At 45.8% G+C, this 22,394-nt stretch overlaps 2 protein-coding genes across 3 annotated transcripts in view; one reads left to right on the plus strand and one right to left on the minus strand.

The window, feature by feature from the left end:
* LOC134346437 (uncharacterized) overlaps nucleotides 1-22,394 on the minus strand; it is a 119,092-nt gene that overhangs the window by 76,726 nt on the left and 19,972 nt on the right.
* LOC134346567 (nuclear factor 7, ovary-like) lies at nucleotides 3,754-21,027 on the plus strand. Of its 2 annotated transcripts, XM_063047987.1 has the most exons (6): nucleotides 3,754-4,171; nucleotides 4,244-4,339; nucleotides 4,723-4,956; nucleotides 18,131-18,153; nucleotides 18,245-18,360; nucleotides 19,117-21,027. In XM_063047987.1, the coding sequence occupies exons 1-6, from the start codon at nucleotides 3,761-3,763 to the stop codon at nucleotides 19,701-19,703; spliced, it is 1,467 nt and encodes a 488-aa protein (XP_062904057.1). In that variant the 5' UTR covers nucleotides 3,754-3,760; the 3' UTR covers nucleotides 19,704-21,027. The 2 variants fall into 2 exon arrangements, with proteins under 2 accessions (XP_062904057.1, XP_062904058.1); XM_063047988.1 differs by lacking the exon at nucleotides 4,244-4,339.

Below are 22,394 nucleotides of genomic sequence, written 5' to 3' on the forward strand. Positions count from 1 at the left end.
TGTAACCCCGCTTTTTAAAAAAGGAGGGAGAGAGGAACCGGGGAATTATAGACCGGTTAGCCAAACATCGGTGGTGGGGAAAACGCTAGAGTCAGTTATCAAAGATGTGATAACAGCACATTTGGAAAGTGGTGAAATCATCGGACAAAGTCAGCATGGATTTGTGAAAGGAAAATCATGTCTGACGAATCTCATATAATTTTTTGAGGATGTAACTAGTAGAGTGGATAGGGGAGAACCAGTGGATGTGGTATATTTGGATTTTCAAAAGACATTTGACAAGGTCCCACACAGGAGGTTAGCATGCAAACTTAACGCACACAGTATTATGGGTAAGGTATTGATGTGGATAGAGAATTGGTTGGCAGACAGGAAGCAAAGAGTGGGAATAAATGGGACCTTTTCAGAATGGCGGGCAGTGACTAGTGGGGTACCGCAAGGCTCAGTGCTGTGACCCCAGTTGTTTACAATATATATTAATGACTTAGATGAGGGAATTAAATGCAGCATTTCCAAGTTTGCGGATGACACGAAGCTGGGCGGCAGTGTTAGCTGTGAGGAGGATGCTAAGAGGATGCAAGGTGACTTGGATAGGTTAGGTGAGTGGGCAAATTCATGGCAGATGCAATTTAATGTGGATAAATGTGAGGTTATCCACTTTGGTGGCAAAAACAGGAAAACAGATTATTATCTGAATGGTGGCCAATTAGGAAAAGGGGAGGTGCAACGAGACCTGGGTGTCATTATACACCAGTCATTGAAAGTGGGCATGCAGGTACAGCAGGTGGTGAAAAAGGCGAATGGTATGCTGGCATTTATAGCTAGAGGATTCGAGTACAGGAGCAGGGAGGTACTACTGCAGTTGTACAAGGCCTTGATGAGACCACACCTGGAGTATTGTGTGCAGTTTTGGTCCCCTAATCTGAGAAAAGACATCCTTGCCATAGAGGGAGTACAAAGAAGGTTCACCAGATTGAGTCCTGAGATGGCTGGACTTTCATATGATGAAAGACTGGATCGACTAGGCTTATACTCATTGGAATTTAGTAGATTGAGGGGGGATCTTATTGAAACATATAAAATCCTAAAGGGATTGGACAGGCGAGATGCAGGAAGATTGTTCCCGATGTTGGGGAAGTCCAGAACGAGGAGTCACAGTTTGAGGATAAAGGGGAAGCCTTTTAGGACCGAGATGAGGAAAAACTTCTTCACACAGAGAGTGGTGAATCTGTGGAATTCTCTGCCACAGGAAACAGTTGAGGCCAGTTCATTGGCTATATTTAAGAGGGAGTTAGATATGGCCCTTGTGGCTACGGGGGTCAGGGGGTATGGAGGGAAGGCTGGGGCGGGGTTCTGAGTTGGATGATCAGCCATGATCATACTGAATGGTGGTGCAGGCTCGAAGGGCCGAATGGCCTACTCCTGCACCTATTTTCTATGTTTCTATGTTTATACTGTCGAGATGAAGCAACACTCAGGTTGGAGGAACCACACCTTGCATTCCATCCTGAATTCAGGAGACTGAGGCTGCAAATGCTGGAATCTGGCGATGCAGCCCAAATTCCTGCAGAAGCAGGATCCCGACCCTCCTCTTGGCTCCACTGACGCTGCTTAACCCATTGAGTTCTTCCAACAGGTTAACTTGCGCTCCGGATTTCAGGACTCCGCCAACCCAACTGACTGATGTGAGAAAGTTCAGATTATTGCAGAGCCGCTCTCACCCATAAGGTGAGGATGGCGAACTAAGACACACAAAATGCGGGAGGAAATCAGCACGTCAGGCTGCATTCACGGAAATGAACAAACAGTCGACGTTTCGGTCCAAGACCCTTCCTCAGAATCAGAAATGAAGGAGGAAGACTCCAGAATAATAAAAGTGTAGGAAGGGGAAGGAGGATAGAGGAAAATAAGATGCATTTCCCTGTGCGGCCAGCACGTGGGGGAATTGCTCCAGTTATTCGCTCTCACACTCTACCATCACACTGTCGGGACAGAATGTGCATCAGATGCCGAGCGCACACCCAAAGCTCCTCCCCTGTCCCACAGAGGTTGTGGAGAATTACTCTGGTCCACACGCGCCCGATCTCCTTACCAGTGAGAGCGCATCACAGACTGAGGGTATCACAAGTTTCAGAAGTCTGGGAACACAGTGCTTCAGCACCTGTCGAAGAAACAGTCATCAACAACAACTGACACAGACATGATATACAGTCAGAGCCCCTTTATCCCCAGCTTGGGAATGTCAAATACTACAGGGAGTAAATATAACGAGGGAGCAGAAAGTTTGGAGGAAATTGATGAGGCAAGTTTATTTTACACAGAGAATTCTAAGATCCTGGAACGCCAAGGGAGGTGATGGAAGCAGATAAAACAGCAACATTTATGAGGTATTTAGATAGACACATACAGACAGGAATGGAAGCAAGACACACAAAATGCTGGAGGAACTCAGCAAGCCATACAGCATCTATGGCAAAGAGTTAATTGACGCTTTTGGCCAAGGTACTTCATCAGGTCTGAAATAAAAAGATGAGAAGTCAGGTGGCAGGGCGGAGGAGGAAGTACAAGGTAGTAGGTGACAGGTGAAACCAGGAAAGGAGGAGGGGTGACGTGAAGAGCTGGGAAGTCGATTGGTGAAAAAGATAAAGGGATTGTGAAGGGGAATCTGAACGGAGAGCACTGAAGGCCATGGGAGAAAGGGGTGGGGCACCAGAGGGAGGGGAGGCGCATGTAAGGAGATAAAGTGAGAGAGGGAAATTGGAATAGGGAATGGTGAAGGAGAGGTGGGGGGGGGAAACAATGACAGGAAGATCGAGAAATTGATGTTCATGCCATCAGGTTGGAGGCTACCCAGACGGAATATAAGGTGTTGCACCTCCAACCTGAGTGTGGCCTCAATGCGACAGTAGAGGAGGCCATGGAGTGACATGCCAGAATGGGAATGGGAAGTCGAACTGAAATTGGTGGCCACTAGGAGATCCCGCCTTTTCTGGCGGACGGAGAGTAGGTGTTTATATTCCATATGGATATCCTCAAAGGTCGAAGACCAGGACTGAATATTTCAGATTAATTTCAGATTTCAATTATTTACAGAAAGTGATGTTTTTACATCTGTTTTTTACGCAGAGAGTGCTGAGTGTGTGGAATGGGCTGCCGGCAGCGGTGGTGGAGGCGGATACGATAGGATCTTTTAAGAGACTTTTGGATAGATACATGGAGTTTAGAAAAATAGAGGGCCTTGTGTAACCCTAGATAATTTCTAAGGTTAGGACATGTTCGGCACAGCTTTGTGGGCCGAAGGGCCTGCATTGTGCTGTAGGTTTTGTATGTTTCTATGTTTCTACATTTAACCATTCTTTTACATCCTAGTCAAAATAATTATTTCAGTTAGTCCTGACGAAGGGTCTCGGCCCGAAACGTCGACTGTACCTCTTCCTATAGATGCTGCTTGGTCTGCTGCGTTCACCAGCACTTTTTATGTGTGTTGCTAATTATTTCAGTTCCTTTTCATTTTTCCATATGCCCTGGCCGGGCAGGGATACTTCCTTCCGGTTTCTTTCACATTCAGACGTGCTTGTTCTCTTTCTGTTTCCTTCGCTTTCTGTGATGAGTCAGAAGAAGCCAGGAAAGTTATTTGCAGCAAAAGAACGCTCATACCCGAAAACTGCAGCGCCTGCAGTGGACAATCACGGTAGTGCATGGGTTCAGCAGCCCCTCGGAAATTGAAATGATCCTGAATCAGGAAGTGTCGGGGTTTAACATGGCTTCCAAAGATCATTTCGAGAGTCTAATCGAGGAGACAATTTGTCCCATCTGCCTGGATTTCTTCGCTGATCCAGTATCACTGGAATGTGAACACAATTTCTGCCGCTCCTGTATCACAGGCTGCTGGGAAAGGGAGGAGAACAACTCCTGCCCGGAATGTAAAACAGAGTTTGCGGACCGGACCCTCAGGGCAAGTCGGATTTTAGGGAGACTGGCTGCGAAAGCTCGGAATCTATACCTGAAGCCGAAAGAGAAGGAAAATAAACTTCACTGCGAAGAACACGAGTTAGAATTGAAACTGTTTTGTGAAACTGATAGGAAATTGATCTGCGTGATTTGTGCGACTGCGCAGGAACACAAGTCTCATGACTTCATGCCGATTAAAGAAGCTGTTGAAATCTGCAAGGTAAAACATACTGAACACGCATTCTCCTCATTGTATCTTTATTTTCTGATGGTCTTATTTACTGATTCCTAGGATCGGGTGAAATCTTCCATAAAATTTCTCACAGAGAAGAAATCAGTGCTCCTGGAAATGGAACGGCAACAGAAAGATAAGATCTCCCGAGTTCGGGTGAGGCTTCCTGAGGAGAATTCCGATACTCTCGTGTGGTTTGGTTCCATTTCATGCACAATTGCAGTTTTGCAGCAGGTAGTCCCGTGGTTTCACAGATTCTATGACCTATTTCGATCCTGCTGACTGCGTTGAGTTTACGCTCTTCTGTGTCCATGACAGGGCTCATCCAAAAGTATTTCTGGGTCAACTGTTAAATAGTCACTTCAATCAACTTTGTGACTTACATTGGGTGGTATGTGAATCATCAGGGAGATAACGTGGGGGAGAAAAGGGATCAGGAAAGTGTGAGGAAATGGGATAGACTTTAAATGGAGGAACAGTCATCTTTCATGGTCATAACGCCACCATAAATATATTAATCATTGTCTTTCATTTGACAGGAACAATCCAGCAGCCTACAGTCCCACATCACTTCGCAGTTTGCTGAAATGCACCAGATTCTCAACGAGAAAGAGCAGCACTTACTCAGAGATCTCAGAGAAAAAGCGGAAAGTATTCTAAACTCGATGCAGAAAAATCTTCGAGTCATTCAAGAGAATTTGAATTCTCTTCTGAAGGAACTCTCGAATTTACTGCAACAGTTGGATGAAAACGACAGTGTGATGTTTCTGCAGGTGAGAGGTTACATTAAAGTTTGGTTCAGTAAAAGCGCACAGTCAAAAAATGTGAGATCTGTTCCATATGGGGAGTGATATATTTTAAATAAATGAAATGTTGGCCAATTGGTAAAACTCTGATTTAAAGCTAATAAACACATGGTCTGTTCTCAGGCTGTTGTTGTCCCCAGATTAGCCTCTAAAAGATTTGGACGTCGTTTCAACCAAATATACTGCATATTTCCGGAATCTCGCACTCAGTTCCAGTAGCCGTCATATCTAATAACTTCTGAAGCAGTGAGTGTCTTTTCATTGGTCAGTGGGGACTGAGGTTAAATTCCAGAATGTGACACACACCTCTGACTTATCACCTTTATTCAGTGTGCATTAGCAGTAGTGAGTTACACACAAAGATAAAGGCTCTCAGCCAGAAACGTCAGCTGTGTATTTCCCTCCATAGATGTTACCTGACCTGCTGAGCTCCTCCATCATTTTGTGTGTGTTCTCAATATTCCCAGCATGTGCACCAAGCCCATCATAAATAATTGGAATTACACTGTCCTTCATGTACTGTACTTACTGAGCTTCCCCATTCCAGATGACCTCTGCTGTCTGCTGCCACCACATTCGCAGTTTCACGTCCTCTTCACTGACACCTGAAATGTTGCATTAAAACCACCTTATATTTTCACTTTGCTTTTTGCTCTCCCCAGAACAGGACATGCCCTTTGGCTCACGATGTGGTGCTGAACTAATTAAATTAGGAATCAAATTCCCAACCAAACTAATTCCTTCTGCCTACATAATGTCCACGTCCCCCTGGCACATTCATCTGCCTAAGAGCTTCTTGCACATCTCCGTCCTCCACCACCACCCCAGGCAACACAATCTGAGCACTCATCATCCCTGTGCCCGCCTCTCTCCCACATCTCCTCTGAATTTACCCCTTCTCATCTTAAATACTGTCCTCCAATATTAAACATCTCAACCATGTGAAAAGATAACAGCTGCCTACACTATCTTTTCCTCTCATAACCTTAGAAAGCTCTATCAGATCTCCCCCTCAACACCCTCCACTCCAGATAAAACAACACAAGTCTGTCCCACCTCCCCTTATAGCAAGTGCACGCTCATCTAGGAGGCATCCTGGTAAGATGCTTCTGCAGGTTCTCTACCGGGAAGGCACCAATGGAGCAACCAGATTGAATAAAAGACTAAATTGGTAAATAGTGATGTAAATTACTTACTTCAGACATCACTGACATTCTCTGCCCCCAAGCACATATTTCTCCGCTTTATCCTTTTCCTCCTTTATTCTGCTCCATTGTTATCACTTGCTGCTGATGTTTGTATAGAATGTTTTGAGATCCTAATTCGTCGTTTTGAAACGTATAAGATCCTAAAGGGATTGGACAGGCTAGATGCAGGAAGATGGTTCCCGATGTTGGGGAAGTCCAAAATGAGGGGCCACAGTTTGAGGATAGAGGGGAAGCCTTTTAGGACCGAGATTAGGAAAAACTTCTTCACACAGAGAGTGGTGAATCTGTGGAATTCTCTGCCACAGGAAACAGTTGAGGCCAGTTCATTGGCTATATTTAAGAGGGAGTTAGATATGGCCCTTGTGGCTACGGGGGTCAGGGGGTATGGAGGGAAGGCTGGGGCGGGGTTCTGAGTTGGATGATCAGCCATGATCATAACAAATGGCGGTGCAGGCTCGAAGGGTCGAATGGCCTACTCCTGCACCTATTTTCTATGTTTCTATGTTTCTATTTGCCAAAGACTTTTCATGGCCCTTCCTGGCTCTCCTAATTTCCTTCTGGAGTTCTTTGCTGGCTTCTTTGCAAACATCAAAAGCTCCATTGAATTTAGTTTACAAGACTTTACATATAATTCTTTTATCTTCTCTTTTGTTATCCAGTGCCATCATTGTCCATCATTCCTGCTGGAACATAGCTGTCCTATACTCTGTACAATTATTCTGTCAACACTCTCCACATGCCAGATGTGGATTTACCAAATGACTACTGTTTCCAATTAACTCTCCCTTAGTCCTGCCTAAAATTATTGTAACTTCCCTGCTCTCCTGTAATGTCTGTACTTATCTTTATCTATAGCTGTCATAAAATTTAAGGAGCTGTGCCTACTGTTCTCTAACCATGCTCCCACCAAAAAAAAACATTCAATTTGCTAGGCTCATTACTGAACACGAGGTTAAGTTCTGTCCTTCCTCTCGCTGAACTGTCTACATATTGATTTCAGAACCCTCCTAGATGCATTCATTGTTGGACTAGGGAGCTCCCAGTCTATGTTAGGGAAGTTGAAGTCACTTACCACAATCCGGTTGTTTATACAGCTTTACACCTTCTGCCTGCATAGCTTTTACACACAGTCACATTGCTTGTCGCGGGGTGTTGGGTGTGGGGTCTGTCGTATAATCCCACCAGCGTTTCCTATTGTGAAGTTCTACCTGTGGTTGAGCCCCCTGTTATGGCTGGACTGGGTGCAGCTGTAATTATGTCCCTGATTAATAGCATAATGCACCCGCTTCCATTTATCTCCTACTCCATACTTCCTTACAACATCAAATCCTTGGAATGTTAGTATCTATTCCTGTCCCTCTCTCAACCACATCTCTGTAATGGACACAACATCTTGGACCATGTGCTGTTCCATGCTCCAAATTCACCTCCCTTCATACACACACTTTAACCCATCCATCCTATTGTGTCTATTACCTTGCTGCTCTCTGTTCTTACTGGTCATTATATCTATTGTTACGTACCCCGTAACTGGGTTGCCAAACCAGCAGAAATGGACCGCTTAGTTGGAGTCTGGATTACTGGAACTAAGAAAGTTTTATTAAAGAAATAAGTAACACAGTACTCTAATCGTAAGGATATAAATGCAACAGGTTAGCAATGATAAAACACACATGTATACAGAGCTCGGATAAATGGGAATCAGTCAAGCTCTATTGCAGTCGAGGGGTAAAATGACCAGTCTCAAGTGACGCAGAGTTCAGTTCAGCTGAGAACAGTTCGTAGTAATCGCTGTTGTGCCATTGGAGAGAGAGAGAGAGAGAGCGAATGCAAATTTCAATTCAACAGACCTTTGATGTTCCCCGCAGTTAGCTTTCGGGCGAGCCCTTTTTAATGTCTTCTGAGGTCACCGACTGTGACCCCTCTTGGTGAACCCGGAACTCAGGAAAGGGTGGACACACACACCAGGCTCCCGCCGATCGTACCTTTTCACCCTGTGCGTCTATGGTCGGTCCCGCAACCAGACCTCCAAACTCCCACCAACTTGTTGGGGGGGGGGCACACCGCACTTCCAGGGTCTCGCTATCTCGGGATCTCGTGGTGTCTGTCGTGCCTTAGCAAACCTGTTCCTTTTATCCCCCTGCTGGGGTATCGCCAATCCATCAAACTTCAAACAGTTCAGGTTCAAAGCAACCGGTCTGTCAATACTCAGAACTGTGTCTCTTTTCGTTAACCTCTCTCCTCTCTAATTAACATGTTGAACGCTTCTCCCTTTGTCTCTCTTATCTCTCTCATCAGCATCAATCTTCTGATAACTTGGTTTTTCGTCACACCCCTACCCTTCAAAGGATTTTTACCGGGGTAAAAATTATAGGCATGAATACATTATTAGATACACACCAATATACAGGGTCATCAGCTATTTGGCTAATACAGAGAACTTTAAGTTGTCAACACTTTGACAGACAGTCAGCAATCACCTTTCCGTTCCTTTTATATGTGTTATTTTAATAATCCTCTAAGACCAGGCTCCAATTTAGCAAACTTCATGGTGGTCAAAAACACTAATGAGTTGTGATCAGTGTAACTTCTCAGTGGTTTCCGTCCTGGACAAATATAACAAGGGTCATCCCCGCTCAAACTTCGCATTCTTTTGCAGGAGCTTAGTAAGAGGGAGGGTAATATCCGCAAAGTTTTTGCAAAACTTCCGATAGTACCCCACCATCTCCAAGAACCTTCTCAGGGCTCTCTTGTCTGTCAGGGTGGGGACTTCAGAGATAGCCAGCACCTTAGCCTGCATTGGAGCCAGCTGCCCCTGTCCTACCACAAACCCCATAGAAGTGACCTTCACGTGGCTGAAGTCGCTTTTTGCGAGGTTCACTGTTTGGCTGGCTTCAAACAGCCATTTAAACAGTGCCACAATGTGCTCCTCCCACGTGTCACTCCACACCACTAAATCGCCAATATACGCTTCTGTGTTCTTTAGCCCTTTTGTCACTGAATTAATCATCCTAAATAGGGATGTTGCTCACTAGGCTGACCTGATGTGACAACAACACCATGTCCCGGCTCTTTGCATCGCCTCGGGACATCCAGACGTACGTGTGCGTGCTGTTTAATTAGCTTTATTGTCGGCTCACTCTGTTCGGGGGTTACGTGAGAGAGCTCATCAGCAAAGTTGGCCAAAACAATAGAGTTCTCCCATCTGGTCGGCACCATACTTACCTTTTCAAAATGGGTTTCCCCTTATCAGGTGGCACCCTAGCCTCAGTAATTTTCATGATAACACCGACTAGGTCTGTTTTCTGATCATGGTAAGCTTTTAACATATTAATAGCCTGTAACTGTGTTAGCTCACGTCTACAATAGTCAATAGTGTCCTTCCTCCTGTGCGGCCAGTAAAACTCTTTCATGATCCTACCGACTGTTTTCCTCCCCACAAAATGTCCACCGAGGAGTATCTTGTGGGCCAGGTTAAGAATCTCATCCCCATAAATTTTCGACACCATCACCCCCCATTCCTCATCTGCGGGCACGGTACTTGGTCTCCATTTCCTCCTTAGTACTCCCTCCTTCACATAATAGCCCACTGGCTCCCTTTTTAATTCTGCTTCAGAGAGAGCTGTCTCCGCCAAAACCATCAGCTCCTCATCTCGCTCCTGTGCCTGTATAAATTCCTTCCTGGCTAATGATAAGTCTACCTTAACTTCTGTTTCACTACGCCCCTTCTTCTCACTTTCTAACCCCTCCTGGTACAAGGCTGGTAAAAACGTCTCCGCTAAATCTACATTCGCTTTGGCAGCCTTTCTGGACATGCGCCAAGTCACTGCGCAAATGGGATAAACCTGTGAGTCCTTGGGCGGGGCCTCAATGCTGGCAGGCTGGCTTGTCAATCTTACTGCTGGGTACACCTCTCCGCCGGCGTGGTCATTACCGAGTAAGACCTCCACGTCTTCCATCGGTAGTTCGGGCCTCACCCCGATCGTGACCGGTCCGGAGACCAAGGCGCTTTTTAGGTGTATCTGGTGCAAAGGTACTGCTTCAGTCCCTTTCCCAATGCCTTTTATCACCCTGACCTCCCCAGTCTGGGTCTCTGAACTAAAGTCTAACACACTCTTTAATATCAATGACTGACAAGCTCCAGTGTCTCTCCAGATCTGTACTGGAACCGGGTTTAACCCCTCCTTCACCGACACCAATCCAGCCGAGATAAACCTCTCGCACCCTTCCTGAACTTTATCAGACCTCTCCTCCACTAGCAGTTTGTTTACCAGCTCAATACAGCCAGTCGGAACCGTCGTTTTTCCTTTCCCCGTCTTCTTCTTTGGGGCAAAGCACCTGGACGCAAAGTGTCCGGCTTTCCCACAATTATAGCATACGACCCTAGGAGACTTCCTACCAAACTGCTCCTGGTCTACCTTATCCTTCTCACTAATCCCCGGCTTACTTTCTGACTTTTCTGGCAGACTCTCCCCGCCCTCTTGACTACCCTTCTGGTAGCCTTTACTCGGGGTAAACTCCGCTTTGTGCGTTAACGCGTACTCATCCGCTAACTTAGCAGTTGCGGCTAAAGTGTCTGCCTCTTTCTCATCTAGGTAGGGTCTCATACCTTCAGGGACACAACCTTTAAACTGCTCAATCAGTATTAGCTGTAGCAGTCCGTTATAATCCACATTGACCCCTTTCGAGGTGCACCAACGCTCACAATACATCTGCATCTCATGGGCAAACTCTAAATACATGCTGCCCCACTGCTTCCTCGCATTCTGGAACCTCTGCCGGTATGCCTCCGGGACCAACTCATAAATCCTGAGTATCTCCTCCTTCACTACATCATACCTCTGGGCATCTTCTGCAGACAATGCCGAGTAAGCTTGTTGGGCTTTTCCTTTAAGTACACTCTGAAGCAAAGCAGCCCACTTATCCCTCGGCCAGTCCTGACTTGCAGCAACTTTTTCAAAATGGAGAAGGTACCAATCAACATCGGACTCCTCAAATGGGTGAACCAGTCTAACCTCCTGGGTCGCCCTGAACCCTCCACCTTGGTTCGGCACTGGCCCCTGCGCTAGCCTCATCTTTAACTTCTCCAGCTCAAATTCCCTTTCCCTCTGTTTCTCCCTCTCTTCTCGCTCCATCTGCCTGTCCCTCTCCTCTCGCTCCAGCTGTTTTACCCGGAACTTGTGCTCGAGTCTCAATTTTTCAATCTGCAGCTGTACTGCTTCTCCACCAGGTTTGCCCATAGACACCACCTCCAACTCCCCTTGGGGAAACACACCTTCAGATACATAATGCTCTATGATAGCTCTGTGCATCTCCACTCTCCTCATTGTCAACTTCCCCTTAAAAAGATTCAACCGTTTGGCCACAGTTGCCAATTCTGACTTCCTGGCATCCTCTAATGCCTCCAAGGTTGGCGCCTTTAGTAATTACTCAATCTCCATTTCTGCTGTTTGTCCTTTCTTTCTTTTGGAAATTTTACCCAATCAATTTACCCAGTCCCAAATTTGAAGTTCAAAATCGCAGACGAGAACCCCACTTATGTTATGTACCCCGTAACTGGGTTGCCAAACCAGCAGAAATGGACCGCTTAGTTGGAGTCTGGATTACTGGAACTAAGAAAGTTTTATTAAAGAAATAAGTAACACAGTACTCTAATCATAAAGATATAAATGCAACACGTTAGCAATGATAAAAACACACATGTACACAGAATTAGGATAAATGGGAATAAGTCAAGCTCTATTGCAGTCGAGGGGTAAAATGACCAGTCTCAAGTGACGCAGAGTTCAGTTCAGCTGAGTACAGTTCGTAGTAATCGCTGTTGTGCCATTGGAGAGAGAGAGAGAGAGCGAATGCAAATTTCGATTCAACAGACCTTTGATGTTCCCCGCAGTTAGCTTTCCGGCGAGTCCTTTTTAATGTCTTCTGAGGTCACCGACTGTGACCCCTCCATTCCGGATACGATAAATCTTCCATGGTGAACCCGGCACCCAGGCAAGGGTGGACACACACACCAGGTTTCCGCCGATCGTACCTTTTCACCCTGTGTATCTATGTTCGGTCCCGCGACCAGACCTCCAAACTCCCACCAACTTGTGGGGGGGGGGGGCACACCGCACTTCCAGGGTCTCGTTATGTCGTGATCTCGTGATGTGTGTTGCCTTAGCGAATCTGTTCCTTTTATCCCCTTGCTGGGGTATAACCTGTTCATCAAACTTCAAACAGTTCAGATTCAAAGCGACTGGTCTGTCAATACTCAGAACTGTGTTTCTTTTCTTTAATCTCTCTCCTCTCTAATTAACATGTTGAATGCTTCTCCCTTTGTCTCTCTTATAGAAACATAGAAACAAAGAAAATAGGTGCAGGAGTAGGCCATTCAGCCCTTCGAGCCTGCACCGCCATTTATTATGATCATGGCTGATCATCCATCTCAGAACACCGCCCCAGCCTTCCCTCCATACCCCCTGACCCCCGTAGCCACAAGGGCCATATCTAACTCCCTCTTACTTTCTTTCTTTTTAAATCTTTTTATTGAGTAAGTATACAAAAAAGGTAAGCCATATAAACATTAATACAATGTTAAAGTATAATAAAATTCCAAAAGATATCAATACCAAAAAGAAATTACTACAAACAATGTAATTTAAACATAAGAAACCAAGATAACATAATAGTATACTAAATTTTATATATATCAATGGAAAAAAAAGAAAAAAAAAACCCCAAAAAAAAACCCACCGTGCAGCTAACTAAAAGCAAAGCAAAGCAATGGGCTAACTTGAAACCAAACAGAGTTAAACTTAAAATCACGTCCTCAATCCCGACCTCCATTAAAAACAGTGAAAAAAAAACAAGAAGGGTAAATATTACATTAAATGAAAATATCGAATAAAAGGTCCCCAAATCTGTTCAAATTTAAATGAAGAATCATAAAGGTTACTTCTAATTTTCTCCAAATTCAAACATAAAATCGTCTGAGAAAACCAAAAAAAGGTAGTTGGAGCATTAAGCTCTTTCCAATGTTGTAAAATACATCTTTTCGCCATTAAAGTAAGAAATGCAATCATTCTACGGGCTGAAGGGGAAAGATTACTAGAAATTTTAGGTAGTCCAAAGATAGCAGTAATAGGGTGAGGAGAGATATCTATATTTAATACCTTAGAAATAATATTGAAAATATCTCTCCAAAAAGTTTCCAAAGGCTTCCCCTCTTTCCTCAAACTGTGGCCCCTCGTTCTGGACTTCCCCAACATCGGGAACAATCTTCCTGCATCTAGCCTGTCCAATCCCTTTAGGATCGTATACATTTCAATCAGATCCCCCCTCAATCTTCTAAATTCCAACGAGTACAAGCCCAGTTCATTCAGTCTTTCTTCATATGAAAGTCCTGCCATCCCAGGAATCAATCTGGTGAACCTTCTTTGTACTCCCTCTATGGCAAGGATGTCTTTCCTCAGATTAGGGGACCAAAACTGCACACAATACTCCAGGTGTGGTCTCACCAAGGCCTTGTACAACTGCAGTAGTACCTCCCTGCTCCTGTACTCGAATCCTCTCACTATAAATGCCAGCATACCATTCGCCTTTTTCACCACCTGCTGTACCTGCATGCCCACTTTCAATGACTGGTGTATAATGACACCCAGGTCTCGTTGCACCTCCCCTTTTCCTAATCGGCCACCATTCAGATAATAATCTGTTTTCCTATTTTTGCCACCAAAGTGGATAACTTCACATTTATCCACATTAAATTGCATCTGCCATGAATTTGCCCACTCACCCAACCTATCCAAGTCACCCTGCATCCTCTTAGCATCCTCCTCACTGCTAACACTGCCACCCAGCTTCGTGTCATCCGCAAACTTGGAGATGCTGCATTTAATTCCCTCATCCAAGTCATTAATATATATTGTAAACAACTGGGGTCCCAGCACTGAGCCTTGCGGTACCCCACTAGTCACCGCCTGCCATTCTGAAAAGATCCCATTTATTCCCACTCTTTGCTTCCTGTCTGCTACCCAATTCTCCACCCACACCAATACCTTACCCCCAATACCATGTGCTTTTAGTTTGCACACTAATCTCCTGTGTGGGACCTTGTCAAAAGCCTTTTGAAAATCCAAATATACCACATCCACTGGTTCTCCCCTATCCACTCTACTAGTTACATCCTCAAAAAATTCTATGAGATTCGTCAGACATGATTTTCCTTTCACAAATCCATGCTGACTTTGTCCGATCATTTCACCGCTTTCCAAATGTGCTGTTATCACATCCTTGATAACTGACTCCAGCAGTTTCCCCACCACCAACGTTAGGCTAACCGGTCTATAATTCCCTGGTTTCTCTCTCCCTCCTTTTTTAAAAAGTGGAGTTACATTAGCCACCCTCCAATCCTCAGGAACTAGTCCAGAATCTAACGAGTTTTGAAAAATTAGCACTAATGCATCCACTATTTCTTGGGCTACTTCCTTAAGCACTCTAGGATGCAAACCATCTGGCCCTGGGGATTTATCTGCCTTCAATCCCTTCAATTTACCTAACACCACTTCCCTACTAACATGTATTTCGCTCAGTTCCTCCATCTCACTGGACCCTCTGTCCCCTACTATTTCTGGAAGATTATTTATGTCCTCCTTAGTGAAAACAGAATCAAAGTACTTTTTCAATTGGTCTGCCATGTCCTTGCTCCCCATAATCAATTCACCTGTTTCTGTCTGCAGGGAACCTACATTTGTCTTTACCAGTCTTTTCCTTTTTACATATGTATAAAAGCTTTTACAGTCCGTTTTTATGTTCCCTGCCAGTTTTCTCTCATAATCTTTTTTCCCCTTCCTAATTAAGCCCTTTGTCCTCCTCTGCTGAACTCTGAATTTCTCCCAGTCCTCAGGTGAGCCACTTTCTCTGGCTAATTTGTATGCTTCTTCTTTGGAATTGATACTATCCCTGATTTCTCTTGTCAGCCACGGGTGCACTACCTTCCTTGATTTATTCTTTTGCCAAACTGGGATGAACAATTGTTGTAGTTCATCCATGCAACCTTTAAATGCTTACCATTGCATATCCACCGTCAATCGTTTAAGTGTCATTTGTCAGTCTATCTTAGCTAATTCACGTCTCATACCTTCAAAGTTACCCCTCTTTAAGTTCAGAACCTTTGTTTCTGAATTAACTATGTCACTCTCCATCTTAATGAAGAATTCCACCATATTATGGTCACTCTTACCCAAGGGGCCTCTCACGACAAGATCGCTAATTAACTCGTCCTCATTGCTCAAAACCCAGTCCAGAATAGCCTGCTCTCTAGTTGGTTCCTCGACATGTTGGTTCAAAAAACCATCCCGCATACATTCCAAGAAATCCTCTTCCTCAGCACCTTTACTAATTTGGTTCACCCAATCTACATGTAGATTGAAGTCACCCATTATAACTGATGTTCCTTTATTGCACACATTTCTAATTTCCTGTTTAATACCATCTCCGACCTCACTACTACTGTTAGGTGGCCTGTACACAACTCCCACCAGCGTCTTCTGCCCCTTAGTGTTACGCAGCTCTACCCATATCGATTCCACATCCTCCCGGCTTATGTCCTTCCTTTCTATTGCGTGAATCTCTTCTTTAACCAGCAACGCCACCCCACCTCCCCTTCCTTCTTGTCTATCCCTCCTGAATATTGAATATCCCTAAACGTTGAGCTCCCATCCCTGGTCACCCTGGAGCCATGTCTCTATGATCCCAACTATATCATAATCATTAATAACAATCTGCACTTTCAATTCATCCACCTTATTACGAATGCTCCTTGCATTGACACACAAAGCCTTCAGGCGTTCTTTTACAACTCTCTTAGCCCTTATACAATTATGCTGAAAAGTGGCCCTTTTTAATGCTTGCCCTGGATTTGTCGGCCTGCCACTTTTACTTTTCTCCTTAGTACTTTTTGCTTCTACCCTCACTTTACACCCTCTGTCTCTCTGCACTGGTTCCCATCCCCCTGCTGTGAACTAACCTCCTCACGCCTAGCCTCTTTAATTTGATACCCACCCCCCAACCATTCTAGTTTAAAGTCACCTCAGTAGCCCCTGCTAATCTCCCTGCCAGGATATTGGTCCCCCTAGGATTCAAGTGTAACCCATCCTTTTTGTACAGCTCATGCCTGCGCCAAAAGAGGTCCCAATGATCCAAAAACTTGAATCCCTGCCCCCTACTCCAATCCCTCAGCCACGCATTTATCCTCCACCTCATCGCATTCCTACTCTCACTGTCGCGTGGCACAGGCAGTAATCCCGAGATTACTACCTTTGCGGTCCTTTTTCTCAACTCCCTTCCTAGCTCCCTATATTCTCCTTTCAGGACCTCATCCCTTTTCCTACCTACGTCATTGGTACCTATATGTACCATGACCTCTGGCTCCTCACCCTCCCACTTCAGGATATCTTGGACACGATCAGAAATATCCCGGACCCTGGCACCAGGGAGGCAAACTACCATCTGGGTCTCTGGACTGCGTCCACAGAATCGCCTATCTGACCCCCTTACTATTGAGTCCCCTATCACAACTGCCCTCCTCTTCCTTGCCCTACCCTTCTGAGCTATAGGGCCAGACTCTGTGCCAGAGGCACGGCCACTGTCGCTTCCCCCGGGTAAGCTGTCCCCCCCAACAGCACGCAAACAGGAGTACCTGTTATTAAGGGGCACAGCCACCGGGGTACTCACTATTACCTGACTTTTCCCCTTCCCCCTCCTAACCATGACCCACTTGTCTGCCTCCCGTGGCCCCGGCGTGACCACCTGCCTGCAACTCCTCTCTATCACCTCTTCGCTCTCCCTGACCAGACGAAGGTCATCGAGCTGCAGCTCCAGTTCCATAACGCGGTCCCTTAGGAGCTGCATCTCGATGCACTTGGCGCAGATGTAGACGTCCGGGAGGCTTGGAGACTCAAGGGCCTCCCACATCCGACACCGAGAACAGCAAACTGCCCTCACACTCATACTGCCCCTCTCCTCAAATAACAACAGAAAATGAATGCCAAACCTTCCTCGCCTCGCCCGTTTCCGCCTAAGCCCGTTGTGCTGAAGCCCTTAAATTTTCACTCTGCTCCCGGCTCACTCCGCAGCCCGCAAACTACGCTGCCCGCTCTATGAGGCTTTGTTCCTTTAAAATCTGCCGCGCTGCACTGCCCGACATCACACGCCTCATCAGCATCAATCTTCTGATAACTTGGTTTTTCATCACACTATATTCTTCTCATCTCCTCCACGTTCTAACCTGGTGTTCTGGATCTCCCTTCTAAACTGGATTAAACCCTCCCAAGTGGTACTAGAGATCCTCCTGGCCAGGATATTGGTTCCACTTCAGTTAAGGTGCAACCCCTCCCTCTTGTACAGATTGCCCCTGCCGCAGGAGAGGCTCCAATGATCCAAGTATTTGAAACTTTGCCCCCTGCACCAATTCATCATTCTGTATTTCTTTTCTTTCATCCCTATACTCATTACATCGGACCTCATCCCACTTTTTACCTAGGTCATTGGTGGCAAAATGCAACATGTCCTTGAGTTTGAGACTGTTTGGCAGACGATCCAAGACATCTTCCACCCAAGGTAACACCAGAGGTAACATGCCATCTGGGCATAAAAGTAGAAATATTCACACCCATCCCAACCAAGTTAAATCCATCAATAATTTTAAATTCAACTTTCTGATCATCACTGACAACCTGTCCATATAGCAGTGTCCAACCTCCTTGATCTTCACTGAAGTTTTATCCTCTGAGTTATAGACTCCAATATCCCTTTTCCCGGCTGAGTGTCATGATGACTGAGAGTTGGGAAATGGGAATGTTCAGGGGCTTGAATTTGAATGAAACTCCTGCTGTTAAGATGTGGACAGTTAGTCAGTCAGTTCAGATTTTATGTTTCATTTGTTTCAGGAGGACTCTCACCAGAAGAGCAGGTAAGACATGGTCTTCACTGCAGCTTTTCTTTTTTTTGTAAAATGATTTGTGAATTGTTGCTGTTTATAACCAGCAGTTTAATATTTGCAGGTTTAGTGATGAGGCCCTGACAGTTTCCGTGGCAGATACTTCCTTGCCGGTAGAAAAAATTGACCAGCCCTTATTGTATACAGTGTGGAGAGGATTGTTTGATGCCATAAAGCAAGGTAAATTTGACACAAATTTGGTGTCCTTGTGCTCCGTAATTTTAAGCCAGCAATAAATTTCCAGCTTGGATCCCACGTGGTTTCACCTTCTGGGCCAGCTGAACATCTTGTCAAATCTCTCACTGACGTCAACCAGTTGAATCCATTCTTGGTCGCACACATTCCATCTTTCCATGCGTGAATCATGTCTCCCGTAGTGACCCTCCAAATTTTCAGTCTCCACTCACAGTATTTCACACTCGACCATTCATCTGTGGCTTCCATGGTCGAAGCAATACCCTTTCAATCTGAATATAGGGCAGGATCAGATCACCTGGCCCCTCACCACTGCCTCCAGTTAATGTGATCAGGACTTCTCCACTTAAAGTCTCCAATACCCACGCCATTCCACCACCCCTCCCCCCTTAATCTGTCTCCATCCCCACCCTTTCCTTTCCAGCCGGAGCACTTAAAACTCGGCTCTACATCTCTACCCCGCAATCTCCTGATCCTTCTTGTACTGCCACTGCCTGTCCCGTCCACATGCTGCTGCACGTCTCGACAACCCCAGGAGACTCTGCTCTCCAGCTAGGAGAAGACCCTGAGCAGAGGATTGTTATCCCTCTGATATGCTTGATTGAAACCCGAGAAAGTTATTTTATTGGTTGACCATTCGATTGTGTCTGAGGTCGAACGGTATCTCACCCGGTGTCGGGGTCACGCAGCCCAAGTTTTCCCTGATACTGGGGACTCCCTAATTCTCTGTTTCACCCCCAGATTCTGTCACGTTGGATGTCGAAACAGCGAGCCCATGGCTTGATGTGTCTGAAGATCGAAAGAGTGTGAGATGCACCGACACTTGGAGGGATCTCCCTGACACTGGGAAGAGGTTTAGAGACTGGGAATGTGTTCTGGGATCGGAGGGTTTCACGTCGGGGAGACATTACTGGGAGGTGCAGATGACGGGCAGTCGGGTCTGGAGGCTGGGAGTCGCCGCAGAGTCTGTGGAGAGGAAGAAGTGGGTAGCTTTAATACCAGAGACTGGAGTATGGACCATCGAGCGAAACGAAAACCACCTTTACGTGAACTCCTGCCCTGAATCCCGTCTCCCTACCCGTCCCATTCCCCGGAGGGTGGGAATTTATCTCAGTTACGAGTTTGGGACAGTTTCATTTTACGATGCCGGCACCAAGTCTCATCTTTACACCATCACTGGGAACAAATTCACGGGAAAACTTTATCCGTTCTTCACAACTTGGGACAAAAAGTGGCTGAGAATCTGCTCTGGATCTGTGAAAGAGGGTCGGGTCCCGGGACCGGCATTGCAGTGGGGGTTAGAGGCTGTGACGCAGATATCCTGTTGACCAGTGGTCCCCAACCACCGGGCCGCAAAGCATACGCTACCGGGCCGTGAGGGAACGATATGATTTGGCCATAGGAGTCAGCTGTACCTTTCCTCATTCCTTGTCACGCCCACTGTTGAGCCATTATGCATGCGAGGTCATTGCCCGCGCGTCATCCATGTCAGCGCGGTAAGAAGATCAACTCCTCGAGCTTGCAAATGACGGTGGGCTGAAAAGTATTATTGACATAATATCTCTGCCGGCATTCTGGATCTCAAAGTCAAGGCTAAATATCCTGCGATAGCCACGGAAGCACTGAAAACGTTGCTTCCATTTCCAACATATCTCTGCAATGAATGGAACAAAAACCAAATTGCAGAATAGACTGGACATAAGGAACCCCCTTCGAGTATCGCTGTCTCCCATCACCCCTCGATAGGACCATCTTGTTGCAGGGAAACAAGCATTCAGCCCAGGGCTCCCACTGATTCAGCGATATTGGTGTGTTGCAATGATTTTATATGTTCATACGGGGAAAATATGTGCTGTGTGTTTAATATCCAAACGTTACTTAAAATGTTATGATGCTATTGACTTACTTATATAACCATATAACAATTACAGCACGGAAACAGGCCATCTCTGCATTTCTAGTCTGTGCCGAACGCTACTCTCTCCTAGTCCCACCGACCTGCACTCAGCCCATAACCCTCCATTCCTTTTCTGTCTCTACACCTATCCAATTTTCCTTTAAATAATATCGAACCTGCCTCTACCACTTCTACTGGAAGTTTTCACCACTTACTTCAAGCTCCCGTCCCTCCCTGATAATTGACTTATCACTATATTCATGCGAGGAAAATATGCGCTGTGTGTTTAATATTAAATTCGTTAGATAAACCCTTTTAGAAACGGGATTGAGTGTATTAGGCACTTATCACCAATATTCCGGTCGTGATTAACATCCCTCCCCCCGCAACAGAATCACCGAAAACGGTTTGTAGAAAACGTCGGCACGTACACGCATACGCAAAGCACGCATGCACACTGGTGCCCACGCAAGGATTCATGGTCATTGTAGGCTCTCTGTGTAAACAACGTATTGGCTCTACTCTTGTCCGTTGGCAACCCTACCTCCCCTCGGGTCAGCCGGTCCGCAGGAATATTGTCAATATGAACCCGGTCCGCAGTGCAAAAAAGGTTGGGGGACCCCTGCTGTAGACAATAGGTTGGCGCAAAAGGGTTCCATTCGATCCCCAATTCCGTATTGTAAAACCCCAATGATCCTGAGCATAAATCCGATGGAAATGTAAAGGTGGGGATAGTTCAATAAATACGAATTGATATCAGACTGCCGACGTGTTAATTATGCATCAACTGCATCCGTCAACGGAACTGAAATACTTTTGTAAAAGTACTGTGATTGAAACAATTACCTTCGCGGGTTCACCAGCGGCCGTGGGCGGCGGGTTCTGAGTCCCTCGGCTTGTCCACTCCGACGAATTATAGTGAATCGCACAAGTGTTGATGGTGAAGGCAGGAAAATAAAGATAACGGTGACTCGGGGTGGTTGGGAGATGCGTGGGTGTAAATAAAACGCGGGGAAACAAATCATAAATTGTCTGAATCGAGATGAATGGAGCATGATTCCCATGTTGAACCTGTATTCAATTGTGGACTAATGTTTTTGAAAAAACAAAGTTCGGTTCTAAAGAAAATGAATTTGATGTTAAAAAAAAGGAAAATAGCGGAAAAGCACAACAGGTCAGACAGGATTCCTGGAGCTAGAATCTGAGTCGATAGTCCCTTGTGGAATTGATCCAACGTTTCGATGTCTCGAGTCGGTTTAGACGCCGTCCGTCGAACTTATATAATCAGGCATTACTAGCTTGAGCTCAGAAAACTAATAATAAAATTAATCATAATAATCAATATCGACAATCTGAGATGAAGAGTCCTTGGAAGTGAGTCCATAGGTTGTGGGAACAGTTTAGTGATGGGGCTCCTGGTTCAAGAGCCTGCTGGTTGCGGGGCAATAACTGTTCCTGGTGAAGTAAGTCCGGGAGGTCCCTGTACTTTCTTCCTGGCGGCAGCAGCAGGAATAGAGCATGCCATGGGTGGGAGGGCTCTTCGATGATGGGTGCTGGTTTCCTGCGACAGCGCTCCGTGTAGACGTGCTCAATGGCGGGGACGGCTTTACCAGAGGTGGACCGAGCCGTATCCAGGATTTTTTAAATTGGATTTTCTGTTCATGGGCATTGGTGTTTCCATAGCAGGCCTTGAAGCAACCAGTCTGCACACACTCCACCTCAAATCAGTCGATGTTTGTCAAAGGTTTAGATGCCATGACGAATCCTGGTAAACTTGCAAGGAAGTAGAGGAGCTGTCGTGCTTTCTTCATAATTTCATTTATGTGCTGAGCACAGGACGGTTCCTCTGCAATGATAATACCGATGGATGACAGTGCAGTCGTGCTGAGCCGAACTCGTCACAGGGCAGAAGTTTTGTGCGCTGACAATCCAAATCTCCCCAAGTTTTCAGGCACGTAGCAGTGCTGGCCTGCTCACGGACGTGAGACACAAGAGAATGCAAACACTGGAATCTGGGGTAACACGCAAGATGTTAGAGGAACTGGGCGTGTCAAACAGTGACTGTGTAGGGAAGTCAATAATTAAATCGAGACACGGCCTGACAACCAACCGCAACCCCTTT

The sequence above is a fragment of the Mobula hypostoma genome, chromosome 5 (assembly GCF_963921235.1).
Source record: "Mobula hypostoma chromosome 5, sMobHyp1.1, whole genome shotgun sequence".
In the NCBI taxonomy this organism is placed as follows: Eukaryota; Metazoa; Chordata; class Chondrichthyes; order Myliobatiformes; family Myliobatidae; genus Mobula; species Mobula hypostoma.